Source organism: Cajanus cajan, chromosome 9 (genome assembly GCF_000230855.2).
Source record: "Cajanus cajan strain Asha chromosome 9, NIPB_CcT2T_4, whole genome shotgun sequence".
NCBI lineage: Eukaryota > Viridiplantae > Streptophyta > Magnoliopsida > Fabales > Fabaceae > Cajanus > Cajanus cajan.
The window spans coordinates 15843920-15860536 of NC_138525.1; the positions used below are offsets into that span (position 1 = coordinate 15843920).

The window sequence follows — 16617 nt, forward strand, 5'->3', positions numbered from 1 at the left end:
AATAACCCTTTTTTCTTTTTTGGGTATTTTTATTTATTATTTTTTTTTTTTGTATTTTTGGGTGAAAAGGGAAACTACCTATATGAATGTGATGAAGGTAGATGTTAACACCATGTAACGGAAGATTCTTATTCCCATTTATTCTTTTAAAAAGGAATGTTGTATGTTTAAAGAATGCAATGTATGCTCAAACAATGTCACATAAACAATGCACAAACAATTCACTCATCCACGAACAGTCACGAGCGAATCACGAGGTAGGGGTATCCTGCAGAAAAGTGCATATTCAAGGAGGTTCTAACTGTTCTCACTGGTCTGAGGCCCCCAAGGTGCCCCTATTATAGGGACCCAATTCCTCTCGTCGTAAGTCGATGGAAAGTTCCAACGCACTGTCGGACTTGAGTTCATGGTTATCACCTTGAGTGATGCTTTCCGACAACGGTCTACGGGCACCTATAGACCCATTCGACAACCGGCCGTACTAACATCCACTCCCTATGGCTTACCACTCATGCCCCCGGGTATAGAGGGAACTGTTGTGTGCAAAGGTTTGTGTGCAATTTATATTTCAAACAATTGCAGAAACTAAACATACAACAGTTATTAAAGCCATATAAATAAAGCATGTTATCATACAAACAAGGGGTAATGAAGTAATTTTAACTATTATTTGTTAAAAATAATCTGTCACTAAATGGGACTAACTCTCGAGGCTTCCCCAGTGGAGTCGCCATCTGTCGCCACCGGCCCGAAACGGGCTTTCGGCATTCGCGAAGGATGGTTGGACTCTTTTATTTGTTTAAAAAATATGGATTGCTAGAATGACTTATTCTCAAACTGAGACCTTGTCAAACGAGCAATTTTATTAAAAGGCTCACCAATCCATGTTAATCCCAAGCGGGACCCTCCATGGATTAGCGGTTTTCATAAAAAGGAAGGGTTCATGGAGTCGCCACCAATGTTTTACTCAAAACATTGGAAAAAGAAGTTTAAGGCAATCGATTCAAAAATCGACTTCGGCCATGACAACCAGAGTCGGGTAAGGGAGTCGGTTACGCGTGGGGAAGGTGTTAGCACCCCACAGCGCCCCTTTCGGGTTCCCTATGACAGATTATTTCTAAAAATAATAGTGCGAAATTACTAAATTACCCCTATTTATTCTAAACAATTATAACTTAACTATCTACATGATGACAGTTAAATATACACACAGAAAGCAGTAAAAGGAAGGTCTTAAGAAGAAACCTTTGAAGCGTGCTTTTATATTCAAGTAAAACTGGGAAGCTTTTTGGCGTTCCCTCGCTCTACAAGCCCGCTCGCTCCCTCCTAGAAAATTTTAACTATGGAAATCCGGAAGAATTCCCTTCGACTCAGTTCGAGACTCAAGCAAAAAGCTCAGAACTCGAGAACTTTGTCGGATCAACTCTCTGAGTGATTTCTAGGCAGAGCACTACTCAAAAAAACCCAGAATACTCAAGAAGAGGGTTAAAACTCAGTGTAAAAGTGTGTAATGACGTCCAAATGACGTCTTATTTATAGGGAACAGGCGCAATACGAGCCCTGGAGTCAATACGGTCCGTATTGAAGTTTTGAACTACAATACGGCCGTATTGAGTTCAGTGCGGCTGTATTGAAGTTCACAAACTTCAATACGGCCGTATTGAGTTCAGTGCGGCTGTATTGAAGTTCAGAAACTTCAATACGGCCGTATTGAGTTCAGTGCGGCTGTATTGAAGTTCAGAAACTTCAATACGGCCGTATTGAGTTCAGTGCGGCCGTATTGTAGTTCAAAATGTTCAATACGGCCGTACTGAACTTTTGGGAGGCCGTATTGGGCTTTATTCCCTCCACTTCCTTATTTTGAGCTATTATAAGACCTCTAGACCTACAGAGAATCCTCCTAGGGCCTTCCATGAGTCCTTCTGGCTGACTTTCCTTCAGTCTTCAAGAGTCTTCAAGCTTTATTTCCGACCCGGACAATTTTAGGGGTCTACAGGCCTTCCTGGTTAATTGGTAACAATTAGGTAGGACAGATTTCCCAGGAGATGGTCGAAATCTGGATGAGATTCCTATCTTGGGATCTCATCTTTACTGGCATGAAACAAAGGGATGTGAGAGTTTATCCCTATCAACCTCAACTCTATGCCCGTCAATTCGAGCTTTGTCAGATTAGACCGACACCTCTTCATCCAAAGGATCAAATTGATTCGGATATTTGTGTAGAAGACGTGGATTACGAAGGTTTTTTGAAGTTCATCTTGACGCCTTCTACCCAATTGAACCTTACTCCTTGTTCTTTTCTTCCTGCATTTTTGGTGTCCAAGTGCTACCTTCGATGGTGGTGTGGTTATTACACCGACAAGATGTTTACTTTCGAGGACTTTTCTCAGAAACTTACGAATTCTCCCTTTTCTCTGCAGGGCCCGAAGATTTCAGGTATTTATGATAATCACAACATTATTTCTCAGTTCGAACAATATTACAGAGTTTATTATCGCCCCGAAAACATGTTTCAAACTATTTTCGATGCTACTTTATCCCTGACTAGAATGGTACAACGGAACATCCGTCGAAATAAAGTCATTGATCCTTAGGGTCAAACTATTTTTGAAAAGTTTTGTCCTAAGCACATACCTCCTCTTCCCAATGCCCTTTTCGGCCTTGCAAAACGTCTTGATTATCCTCCTTGGGTGAGAACCCTTGATCCCTCGTATGAGGATAATAAGAACATTCATGTTAAGGATTGACTGACGAGTGCGAGATATTCTGTGTATGATTTTCCCAGAGATAAATAATGGCCTTTGTGCTGGGTCCACAACATTGTTGTCTATCCTGGTAATTAAGCTTTGCATCTTTTCCTTTTATGCTGGCCTCGAATTTCACATCTCTACTCATTTTTTACTTTCCTCGCGTTCAGCTGCTGTTGCCCAAAAATTTCCTCAACATCAAGAAGACACTCAACACCGGGAGACAGCTTCAGAGGATGACGAAGATGATACTTCGTTGAAGCCTCGAAAATGAAAGACTCTTTCTGACCGACTTCGATCTCGCTCGAAGGTAAGAATAACAAAGTATGTTCCTTCTTCCAGAATTGTACTAAATTTATGGCCGCTTATGTATTTGCATTTTGTTTTTTGCAGGAGGTTGAAGTTCCTAAGAAAAAACTTCGTTTGGACTCTCAAAGTGGGAAATCTGTAAGTTATCTTTCTAAGCGCACTCGAAATTGTTACTCGAATGCCATACTGATCTCTTTGCCTTTTAACATTTTTCAGGTTTCCACCACTCGGAGATCTTCCCGAGACAAAGGGAAACAAAAAGCAATTTTGACTAGGTCTGTCCCTAGACTGAAAGTTCCCACTGAGAAGTTCATGAAGGATGCAATGAAATACCCTGACCAGGTAATGTGCTAATTTTCTGGACCTTCATTACTCTTCTCTTGATTTGATTTTATCCTCTGTAATAATTTCCCCTTTTTCAGAAAAAGGTGGATTCAGAGGTATCCAAATCTTCCTTTGAAAGCCCTCGAAGTGCTCCCACTTCTCCTATTGCTGCTCCATTTTCTCGAGATGTTATCGAAATTCGTGAATCGGCCTCTCCTCTTAAACGTCCTGAGGTATGTTCTGCTGACTTTCGATTTCACTTTTCTGGCCGTTCTCGAACTTGTGCATTGTTACAATGCTTTTTCATAACAGGTAGTTTCTTCCAATGTTCTTACGTCCACTATTCCTGTCACCGTGCCAACTATTGAACCTTCCCCTCCTGGTCCTGTGCAAGGTGATGCACCTTCCTTCAATTTCAACACAGGGGTGTCCTCTGGACGAGGTAGGTAATTATTTCTTGGACATCATGATATTCCACCAAATAATATTTTTGTCTTACTAAAATATCCTTTTCGTGCAGGTCTAGAGGTAACTTCTGAGGACAAACAAACTCCTCCTTCCGGTCAACCTGCGAGTTCGACTAATGTTATCCCTTCTGACACTCTGCTAGCTTCCATTCCTCCTGATGAGATAGACCTCATAAGCTTCTTTGATGATGAAGTTACTCAAGATGACATTTTCGAGGTCTTGGAGAATTGGACTAGCGGGACTTCGGCTTTGGGGAAGACCCAAGAAACTGTTGCGAGCTTTCAACCGCTATTATCTTCCTTCCGTTCATGAAATTTCTTCAAGTGTTTTCCATTGATCACTTCTTGTATTTCTCGAATTTATCTCTTTGATCAAATATGCATTGTTCGCGTAGAGTCTTTCGATGATGAACGACCCTTCCCAATTATAGGTCCATTTACCCCTATCTCGAGAGTTTTTGGTCCATTGGGAGGATGACTTTTAAGACTAAGTCTCCACTCGAAAATTGTTTTCTCCTGACCTTTTTGTTATAAACTCGAGCTATTTTTTCTTTCTGGTGAATGAAATTTTGCATGGCTATCATTCTTTCGTCATTCAGTCGAATTGGTTCATCATACATTAAATTCCAATAATTTTCGACTGGCAACTCATTTTGCCTTTGCACCTAAACGGATTGCAAATTGATATCAATAGGCAAAATTCCTTCGTGACCATAAACCAACTTTTATGGCGTAGTTTGAGTGGCATTCCTTGGTGAATTTCTGTACGCCCACAATACTTACAGTAATGTTTCATGCCAATTTCGAGGTTTCCCTGAAATATGTTTCTTGATCAAAGCTATGATCACTTTGTTAGCAGCCTCGACTTGGCCATTAGCTTGTGCATAGTAGGGTGTCGAAGTAATCAGTTTGATTCCTCTCGACTGAGCATACTGCACCACTTTTCGACCTGTGAATACCGTTCCTTGATCTGTAGTTATTGTCTGGGGTATTCCGAATCGAAATATAATATGGTCTTCAATAAAATTTATCACCTCTTTCTGATCGACCTCTTTTAAAGGAATTGCTTCCACCCATTTCGTAAAATAATCGATGGCCACGATTATGTACTTATGGTTTTTTGTTGACAGAGGATAGATCTGGCCAATTACGTCAATTGCTCAACCTCGAAAGGACCATGGTTTAACAATCGCGTGCAACTCAGTTGCTGGTACTCGATGTATTGGGCCATGTTTTTGGCACTCTTCGCAACCTTTTGCGAATTCGATACAATCTTTGAACATACTTGGCCAAAAGTATCCTTTTCTATACAAAGTCTATTTCATTTTCTCCCCCGCTTGATGGGCACCACAAATACCTTCATGTACCTCTGCCATGGCTATGTAGCTCTCATGATTTCTGAGGCATTTAAATAGAACTCCATCAAAGCCTCTCTTGTATAATTCATCGTTCAATATCACATAATTGAGAGCTCGATATTTAACTTTTCTTTCAGCTTGCAAATTTGAACTTTGTAGTTACTCGATTAGCTCTTTTCTCCTGTCCTGAATGGTTGAGGTGTCAATGGTGAGGCATTCATGCTCGTCACTCAACTCATTCCTTATACAAACAAGAGATTCGAGACATTCCCTGCTTATCTTGTACCCGGATGCAATCTGAGCTAATTCATTCGCAATTTCGTTCTCGTTACGAGAGATATGTTCTAATTGGACCTCACCGAATGAATTTAACAAAGCTGTAGCTCGATACTTGCATTCGAGTAACTTTTCATTCATGCATTTATATTCTCGAGTTAACTGTTTAATCACGAGTTGCGAGTCACCACGAATGATTATGTTCCTTACCCCCAAGTCCTTAAGCAATTTTAGCCCAATAATCAATGTTTCGTATTCAGTTTCATTATTCGAGCATTCGGATTTCGTTCTCAATGAGAATTTGGTGGGGATCCCACCCGGGGAAATAATCAGTAATCTGATTCCTGCTCCTAACTTGTGTTTCGATCCATCAAAAAATAGTTCCCATGATTTCATGGTTAAATAATTAACCTGTTCAGTTAAATTCGAGTGATCCACGAGAAAATCAGCATTACTTTTCCTTTTGAGGCTTTGAGGAGAACAAACGTTAACGAATACTCGGTTAATGCAAGAGCCCATTTCCCAACTCGAGAGTGCAGGATAAGTTTAGATAACATATATTTAATCACATTATTTCGACAGAACACGAATACATCATATGGTTTAATATAATGCTTCAGCTTTGTACAAGCATAATACATACTCAGACATAACTTCTCCAAAGGAGTGTATCTGATTTCTGCCTCGACTAACATCCTACTGATGTAATAAATGGCCCTTTCGATGCCATTTTCGTCATCTTGTGACAAAAAGCCCGCAACAGTCGAATCATTGGCCGAAACATAGAATTTTAGCTTTCCTCCTTCAAAGGGTGGCACCATCACTGGAGGGTTGATCAAATAATTCTTGATCTCCTCGAATGCCTTTTGATGATTTTCGTCCCATCGAAATTATTTCTCCTTTTTCAATCGTAACCAAGGGAAAAACAAATTAGTCTTTCCTGGAACCTTTACTATTGACCCTTATGATCGAAGGAGTTGAAATCAACAAAGTCCTAGTGGATGGAGGTGCTGCTATAACAAAGACTGTAACTCCTTCTTATTCGAAGGAGGCATAGTTTCCATGATTGCCCGAGTCTTGTTCTTATCTACTTCAATTCCTTTCTGGTGTACGACGAACCCTAGGAAATCCCCCGCTGAAACACCAAAAGCACATTTCAATGGATTCATTTTCAGCCCATGTTTTCTCATTCTCTTGAAAGACAATTTCAGGCGTTGTATGTGATCTACTTTTCGTTTTGATCCAATCACTATGTCATCAATATAAACCTGCATGAATTTTTCGATAAAGTCATGAAAAATTAAGTTCATTGCTCTTTGATATGTTGCACCAGCATTTTTCAAGCCAAAAGGCATTACTACCCATTCGTAAGTTCCCAAGGCACCTGGGCACCTAAAGGCAGTTTTCGACACATCATTTTTAGCAATATAAATCTGGTTGTACCCAGAATATCCATCTAATAAACTTAAAATTTCATTACCTGCAACGGCATCAATCATATAGGCATGGGATATGCATCCTTAGGCGTGGCTGCATTCAAATCTCGAAAATCGATGCATACCCTCATTTTTCCATTCTTTTTTATAACAGGCACAATGTTCGATACCCAATCGGCGTACCTCGAAGTACAAATGAATTTGGCCTTCAGTAGCCTCTCGATCTCTTCTTTGATTTTTTCGATCACTTGCGGAGCAAACCTTCGTGGGTTTTGTTTCACTTGTTTCTTCCCCAAAATCATAGGTAACCTATGGTCTACTAAATTTCGATCCAAACCAGGCATCTCTTTGTAATCCCACGCGAAACAATCTTTATATTCATGCAAGACCTGCACGATTTGTTCTTTAAAACTCTTCTCCGCTAGTTTGCTAACATAGGTCATTCTCCTCTTTTCGATCGTACCCATATTGACTTCCTCCAGAGGATCCTGAGATTCCACTTTAAGCCCATCATTTTCCATTTTCTCGAATCCTAGAGGAGCATCGTCAAAGACACAATCAAGTCTTTCTTCGATTCCTTCTGAATCCCTATTCTGCTCATCCTCGAGTCTTACTCTGAGAGACTCTTTCTCAGCTGTTTCGGTTACCTCTTTTGGTTTTCCTCTTTTTTGTCGGCATTCGTAGCCGTTATAGTTTCGATCTTCATCGAATGTGTGCCCCCTTGGGCTATTTCGACTTCAGTACTTCCCTCGGCCTCGTTGGCCGCTCTTTCGGCCATGTAGGCTGAAATTCAAGCTAAGACGCTCGAATAAGGATCTTGTCTCATCATTCTCGCACTTGAGCCGGCTCAGTTTCGGCTCTGTGGATAACAAATCCTCTTCGAACATCCCAACAGAATGTCTTCTTAACACCCCCTTCTGCCTCCAAGACATATGGGTCTATGGCATCAAAAGGCTTAGTTTTCGCAAATGCAATAATTTGTTGATCCGCAAAATACATTCCCGTCTCATACTCTTTCTGATCTACATCCAACACTTCTAAGTGTTCGTCATCATTCCAGAAAAAGACTTTCTGGTGCACTGTCGAAGGTACTGCTCCCATTCCGTGGATCCATTCTCTTCCTAACAGCACATTAAAGTTAGCTTTCGAGGGAGTGACTATAAACATGGTGGTCCTATTCACACTACCAATTTGGACATCCAGCAATATCATCCCTTCTGGTTGGGAAGATTTTCCAGCATAATCAAAAATAAAGGATATTGTGAGGTTTTAGATCTGCCAAAGTCTTCCCAAAACGTTTCAGCATCGTCTGTGGGAGTATGTTTATAGCAGCACCTCCATCCACTAGGACTTTGTTGATTTCAACTCCTTCGATCATAAGGGTCAATAGTAAAGGTTTCAGATGGTCCTTCATTTCTTGGGTAGGTGAATCGAACACTACTGAATTAAACTTTGGAATGACTCGGGAGATTTGATTCACCCATACTATTTTTGACTCATAGTTGGGGTCACCGAAAAAATCTTCACGGTGTATGTCTTCCTATTCATTCACAGATTCCATTGCTTCAGCATATTCGGAAGGTAAGATCGATACCACTCTGCAAATATCTTCGAGGGAGTCCTCGAAACCACTTTCGAAACAATCCGTAATCAAATCCTCCTCATCCTCTGCGAATTTCTTAGATGCCTCTCCTTCGTAAGGTACAGGAATCGAAAATTGATTACCTTTGTGTCCCTCGAAAGTTGCCATTCTCATTCTCTGTTGCCTTCTCCATTAAGTCTTGGTAAGGCCATTAAAAGGATATTTAATTCCTCTTCCATAACCTCCTTGCATGTTCGACGTGAATCTGGGTCCTCCAGAAAATGGATTTTTCGAGTAGTTCACAATTTGCTTTCCTCGACCCACTCCAACATTGGGCCTCTGTGGAGTAGTCCACTTCCCAATGGGAACATGCGCATTTGGCAGGTATGTATTACCAACTCGGGAGGAGTTGTACATTTCCATCTTTCCGATGGGAGCCATAGGAGCATTGCCTTGTGGCATATGAACTTGACGCATTACTATGCCAGTGTTCACTTTCGACTTTCCTCAAGCCTTATCAGCTTTATAACTTTTCATAATTTCAGACTCCTCGAAAGCCTTAGCTACTAATCTATCAAACACATCGCTACATCTCGGACAAAGCATAACTTCTCGATCATCATCTTTCTTCCTCGAAAGGAAATCAAGCAAATTGTCCCCCTCTTTCGGATAAATGGGTTCTCCCTTTTTCGCGAACTCATCTAAGAGCTCTTCCAGTTTTTCATCCGTAATAGGTTCGACAACTTCCTCTTCGTTAACAACCAGGTCAACCATATCGATTTCAAGCACATTGATACCCATCGGGAGAGGTTCCACATATCCTGCTTGTGCAACGAATGGATCAGTATCGATTTTCATTTCCTTCTCCACAAAAGCCAAGCGACCATCAGTAATCACTTTCTCGATCATGTCCCTGAAACGTACACAATTGTTAGTCCAGTGACCATACATGTTGTGATACTTACAATTTTTTTCCCTTTTCTTTGTTCAAAAGGAGGAATTTTATGATTTTTCGGAAGTGTAATTTGCTTATCTTTCAATAAAATATCGAATATTTTATCGGCTTTCGTTACATCGAAACTATATTTTCTATTCGATCTGACTTCTATATTATTTTCCCCAGGTTTTAATAATTGGCATTGATAGGTTGGCCCGGGTTGCAATTCAGCTAAGTTCACTTCCATTTCTTCATTTAGACTCTCGAAATTATCATCGTTAACATCCATATTGTCTAAATATGCCACTTTCTCTTTTCGAACGAACTTGTCAAATTTTCTCAACCTTTCTTTCTCTGCTCGAATTTGTTCAATTCGTCTCACTTTCTCTGCTAGTTGAGCCATATCTCTCAATTTTTCATTCACAAGTTTCTTTCGAATCGAAGAATCTAATCCAGTGGCTGCAATTTTTACCAACTCATGCTCAGGAATATTTGTGTAACATCGAGACATTAATTGCCTAAATCTGTTCAAATATTCGTCCAATGTCTCATGATGCTGCCTCTTTATATACATCAAATTAACTATGCTCACCTTGGTTTCCTCTCGAAAAAAGTTTTCGTGGAAACTTTTTTCCAATTGTGCCCAAGTAATAATCGAATTAGGTGGCAAAGTCGTAAACCACGTAAAAGCATGTTTGGTTAGTGAACTTGGAAAATATTTCATTTCAGATATTCATTACCCACTAGGTCTCCACACTTGACTAGATATCTCGCTATGTGCTCTACGGTGGATTCACCTAACTCTCCTGCGAATTTCGAGAATTTCGGGACTTTCATCCCCCTGGGTAGCTCAGATTAGGTAATATAGTCAGAAAAGGCAGATACAAAGTAAGGGTGCTCGTTTCTCCCTGTTTCAAATCCATGCCTATTCAGTACCCTTTCGACTATATGATCCAAATTTTCCTCGACATTTCTCAGAGGTCCCCCTTGATTGAGATGGATACGATTTCTAATCTCTCGAATATTCGTCTCATTGACGGTCAGATTTTTGAGGCCGTTCAGATTTACACTCGTATCTCTCGAGAGCCGATTATCATTAATTTTATCTCCTATTTTGCTCATCAACTCGTATAGGGGTGTGAGTATTTTGTGCATTTGTGTAGACAAAAAATTTACCATATCATGGTTACTATGATCCATTTGTTGTCGAAGGGCTATCATGGCTTCATTGCTTATACCCGTGGGTATATAATTACTTTGTCGAACCAACGACCCTTCTTGGCTTGTGCCAACATGCTGGTGAGGATCGTGCATGATAAAGCCCATCCCATTTGGGGCTGCATTATACCCATATGATGATATTTGCATTTGAGGATTGTGCCCAGAATATGGTATTGGCATTTCTACGCTCATGGGCTGGGTACTTCTCCAATTCGGAGGCATCCCCCCATGGGTATTCGCGGGTAGCGTTCACCATTTCTTGTGACGCATTCAGAAATCCCGTGCAGTTTGGAATATTTACAGGAGGTGGAGACATTGCCCCCTAGGTCTCATTTGGCACATTTTCTTGATTTGTATTCTGATTTCCTCCATTACCCTGTTCTTCATTAAGCGCATCTCTTCTGCTGGATGTAGACATAGTTCTCTCACTTCTAAGTCTCATAAAAATAGAAACACACACAAAACTAGTTCAATTAATTCAATGAAGTTCACCAAACGAGTTCCACCGGGCGTGCCAATTTGTTTGTGGAGGATTTCGTTCGTAGGTTCTTTTTATTCGAACTAGCACGATTTCAATTTATGCGTGTTCGTGACATGACAAAATCGAAGACTTTCAGTGAAAAAATAAATCATACAAACAACAAATAGAGTTAATTGATTAGGGTGTTGTTTCAGCACATCAGAAGATCTATGCCCTTTGTTTGAGCACGTCAGAAGATCTATGCTGGTTTTAGCACGTTAGAAGATCTGTGCTTGTTTCAGCACATTAGAAGATCTATGCTAATTATACAATCAAATTCATGCATGTAAGAATTAACGTGAATCGAACAGATGACATGTATATTGACTACAGAAATCATATCCTTCATTAAATGGTAACAGAATTACAATTCGTAAGGATAATGAAGCATGTTCAGATGACTCCACTACACTAGACTAAACTATGCTATGCTACGCTACTCCTAAAAAAGAAAAAAGAAAGGTGGTCGAGAAATTGTACCTAAAGTTGTCTCGTATGCACAATATGTCTTATGCGCAAGCTGCGGAGTGCATGTGAGGTATTGTGGGTGTGTGATTTCTGACCCTTTGCTACGAGCATGACTCGTATAATTTATAGACAAAAATTTGAGAAAGGTAACTGTTTCTGACGTGCCCCGAAAGTGCATAACCGTTCTAAACTTCCACATCGTGGCTTATTCCCGAGCACGTCTTTGGATAACTCTTGGAACTGCTCATTAACTTCCCCAAACTGTTCTGGAGCCTTTGACACTTATCCCATGATTTACTTCAACCACTCTTAAATTGTGTCTCCTTTAAGATCTTCATTCTGAGAGGTTACGAAGTGTATTCGTGTATGCCCGGATCCTTGAGATTTCGAGTAACCAATGAAAAATATACTTGATTTTTTCCTGATTTTCCTTGTACTTGAGAGGTTGCGAGGCTGTGAGCCTTTCTCCTGAGCAACATCCTTCCCGGTTCGAGGATTTCGAGAGTTTTACGGAAAATGTCTTCGCGTATCTCTTGATTCTTTCAGGCTTCATATGTCTTCTTTAGAAACTTCTTTGCCATTTTTCGATCACCTAAGATTTCGAGCACCCTTGTATTTCGAGTATCTCCGAATTCATTTTCTAGTACTAACAAAGGTATAGGAACCGAAGACTATGAGTGTAAAGGAGCAAAAAAACTTAGCTATAATCAAACAATTGCATCTACCCCTAAAAATAGAGGAGACTTTAAAGATCTTTATTTTGTCGAATACCAAACAGAATTTGGAGCATAAGTGTTTGATTATTGGTTGTTGGTTATTCATGATTGGGTCTTGGCGTTATTTGTAACTTGTCCTTTATTGTTATTGTAGGTTTCATGGTGCAAAATCTTAACTTCAACTAGAAGAGTCTTTGAGTTACTACTCAAGGTTCCCAAGGTGTTAGGAACTCGACTACTAGTAACCTTCTTCTCAAAAGCCTCCTACCATAGCAACCAAACACCCTAAGGTGTCGCATCCTCACATTGTCTACAAAGAAAAATAAATGAAAAAAAACTAAGGGTATTCGACCACATAAAAGGCCAAGGCCCAATGAAGGTACCTGTACTACCAACATTAATACCTTTTTTGACAAGGGGTTTGATACCTTGTCATTGATGGATATGCCCTCTTTATTTTTTTCAACTAGCTAATGTAGTGTCTAAAATGCACTTAAGGCAATCGTACCTTACCACAGTAGTAATATTGGACAAAGTCCAAATATCAAACCCAAAAGACTAGGTTCAAACAATTACCAACTTAATCTTGGTTTTTAGTAGTTTGAATAAATAGAGATTGATTGAGAAAGTAATGATTTATGAATTGCAAACAAGACTAGAAAGTTGTTATTAAAATTTAGAGATTAAAACCCTAGAGTTGTGAATTATTACTCCTGATCCCCCAAAGAAATTCATAAATTAATAAGTATCGTTGTTAATTATACTTTTGAAATTGTTAACAACCCTATGATTCTAGAAAGTTAATAGTTTTTATCTTAAGAAAAACTCAAATTGTTCATGATAGTTTTATTTTTAAAATAAAGCATACGCGCGCATAAGTGAATTAAATAATTAACACAATTGAAAATTATGAAAACAGCTTAAGCATGTCAATTTTGTAATAATTCAATTATTTTAAGATTTCAATAATTAAAAGAGTTTGATCATGTAACTTTCAATTAATTAAGATAAAAATTGGAAACATTAAAAAATACGACAATTTAACAAGAAGAAATTTATGAATTATCATTGGGGTTATTAAGGAACAATTACATTATAATTCTAGAATGAGAGAACTAGTCACACATGTTACTAGAACTCATTTAACAAAAGGAAAAAATTGATTGTAATTGAAAGAATTATTTTTTATAAGGATTTGACTGATCACTCACAAAACCTCATAAATGAATATAAGGAAAAAAGAAATTATAAGAAAAGTTATAACTAAGAATGAAAGAAAAGTATATAAAAACTAGATAAACATCGGATAGAAATCTAGATGGCTTCATAAGGGCTTGATTGAGGTGGGTAGCTAGGAAGTAAATGAAATCAAGTCAAGTACTCTTGACTTGGTCAAAGAATGTTTGATAGAAATAAGCACTATCTGTCATGAAATGTTCCTAAATCTAAGAACCAACAATATCTGATTCCAAAACCTATAAGGTATAAGAATTTATAAAAATACTTGCAAATTATTCACGAATAAAATTCTAATAAGATTTTAATAATTGAAAGAGTTTGATCATGTACCTTTCAATTAACTAAGATAAAAATTGGAAACTGTACCATCTAGGTAAAAATCCGACTAAGTGTACCGTCTAGGTAAAAACCCGACTAGGGGACCGTCTAGGTAAAAATCTGACTAAGTGTACCGTTTAGGTAAAAATCCGACTAGAGTACCGTCTAGGTAAAAATCCGACTGATCTCTACTCGGTCATAATCCGACCTGTCTGCTCTGCAGGGGTAACTCGGCCAAAATCCGGTCTAACTCTCCCACATAGATACTGTTCCGATATCAGGGATAAGATCTCATCTTTAATGACAAGATATTCTCCAAATATTAACGGTTAAGGAAATCTCTTGATCCTCGGGGCCCAAGTGGCCCATGAACGACATACCATAAAACCCAAAACCCTAGAGTTGAGAAGGCAGATTACACTTTTGAATGCTCTGGCTTCGCGGCTTGACCTAGAGGAAACCCTAGTTCGTCCCGTGGCCGGAACATTTTGGCGCCCACCGTGGGGCTACGGTGAAACTTTTCCTTACGCCCCAAGAAACACAAAAACCTACGCCCTATCATGGCGAGAGGCGGCAACAACAACAATTCACAACCCCCTACCATGGAAGAGATGATGGCCATGATCAATGGCCTACGAGAGGAGAATGCGCGTTCCAGGGAGAGAGAAGAAGCTATTCAACGCGAGAATGAGGAGATTAGGAGGAGGGCGGATGAGATGCAGGCCAGAATAGCGGCTAGTACCAGGACTGTGGAGGAGGATGTTATGCTGGAGGTCCCTAGAGACTTTCGACCATTTTCGGAAGCCATAGAGGCTGAGATCATCCCCAGGGATCATCGGATTCCTCAGGTCGAAGCTTTTGATGGAACGCAGGATCCCAGCCAGCACTTGACAGATTTCCGGGCTCAAATGTTGATATGTGGTGGAGGCATGGAGGTCCGCTGTAAGCTATTCATGGGCACCCTCAAAAAGGCTGCACTTGATTGGTTTAGCGGCTTACCTGATCGGTCAATCACTGATTTCGACGTGTTCAGCAGGCTGTTCATGGCACAATTCGCCGCCAATAAAAAGAAGCCGCCGATCACGTCGGACCTGTTTGATCTCAAGCAGCAGCAGGAAGAGTCGTTGAAGGACTTCCTGCAAAGATTCAACGAGGTTGCTTTGAGGATAGCGTCTCTAGATGAGAAGATGGCTGTTATCGCGTTCCAAAAGGGATTGAGGTCGGGAGCCTTCGACATTGCGCTGGAAAGAGCAAGTTGTCAGACAATGTCGGAAGTGCGAGCCTTTGCGCTGAGTCACATTAAGACGGAGGCGGGGCAGATCAGCAAGGGAAGCAGAAAACCGAGAGGGCGGAAATAACAACAAGGAAGGTAACAAGCATCTCCGGCCACGGTCGGATTGGAATAAGCGACATGATCGTTACAATACTAAAGAGGGTAACTACAGGAAGGCTGATTATGTCTCCAGGTCGGGGGCCGAATTGACACGTAATAGTGAGGAAGAAAAATTTACTGCACTTAATGTCCCCAGATGTCACGTATTGCATGATGTGAGCAGCGCATCACTTTTCGAGTTTCCCGCGCCGACTGACAGACAGCTGGGACCTCTCAAATCCGAGTGGTGCGAGTTTCATCGAACCCACGGACACGCGACCGAGAGTTGTTTTGTTTTGGGTAGGCAGATTGAACGCCTTATCAAGGAGGGCCGTTTGAAGAAGTTTATTGCCGGAAAGCAGGATGAGGGCTCGTCCGACAGACGACGCAGGCCGGGAGGAGAAGACACCGGGAGAGGAAGGCGTGAAGGGAGATCTCCACCGAGAGATTCCCCGCAAAAAACTACGGAAGCTCACCAGCGGGCTGTCCATGGAGACTTCAACACCATTGCAGGGGGATTTGCGGGAGGAGGACCGACTTCAGCAGCTCGGAAGAGATACTCTCGGTCAGTTTTATCGGTATCGGATTGGGTGAAGCCCTCTCGGCCACCCATCACGTTCTCAGACGCCGACTTCGATGGGGTATCTCCCCACGAGGACGACCCCATAGTCGTCTCAGTAATCGTCATTGGGTATAATGTAAAACGAGTATTAGTGGACCAAGGCAGTTCGACGGATATAATGTTTTGGGAAGCTTTCGTCGGCATGAAGATTCCAACTGATCGCCTCATGCCGTATGCAGGTACGTTGGTCGGTTTTGCAGGTGATCAGGTAATAGCCAGGGGATACGCCGACTTGGAGACAACGTTCGGCCAGGGGGACAACATGAAGACTGTCACTATCCGATACTTGGTAGTGAACGCTCAATCATCCTACAGCATACTAGTCGGTCGGCCGACACTAAACAAGTTGGGAGCGGTCGTCTCCACGCCCCATTTAAAGCTGAAATATCCTTTGCCCAACGGAAAGGTGGGCGTCGTCTGTGTCGATCAAGAGGTGGCGAGAAAATGTTATGAAGACAGTTTGAGGGCGAGGCGACACCTATATGTGACGCAGGTTGATCAGGGTGTTCAGTCAATTGAGTTGGATCCGAGAGTGAGTCACTTTGATACCCGACCAGCCCCAGCGGAGGACATAAAGGAGGTTACCCTGGCCGAGGGGAAAGCCGTCAAGATTGGTGTATCTCTAAGTAAGGAAGACGAGGAAGGCTTAGTCCCATAAACATTTGTACTAGGTGCACTCTTTTCCTAACTCAGTATTTTGTCCCC

General features: G+C 40.9%; 2 protein-coding genes across 2 annotated transcripts; one reads left to right on the forward strand and one right to left on the reverse strand.

Annotated features, from left to right (window-relative positions):
- Positions 1-5364: 5364 nt before the first annotated feature.
- Positions 5365-6000, reverse strand: LOC145951970 (uncharacterized). The gene has a single exon (XM_083064179.1). The coding sequence runs from the start codon at positions 5998-6000 to the stop codon at positions 5365-5367; it is 636 nt and encodes a 211-aa protein (XP_082920305.1).
- An 8478-nt stretch (positions 6001-14478) lies between these two features.
- Positions 14479-16570, forward strand: LOC145951971 (uncharacterized). The gene is made up of 2 exons (XM_083064180.1): positions 14479-15185; positions 15448-16570. Exons 1-2 carry the CDS (start codon positions 14479-14481, stop codon positions 16568-16570), a joined length of 1830 nt encoding a protein of 609 aa, XP_082920306.1.
- The last annotated feature ends 47 nt before the right edge of the window (positions 16571-16617 follow it).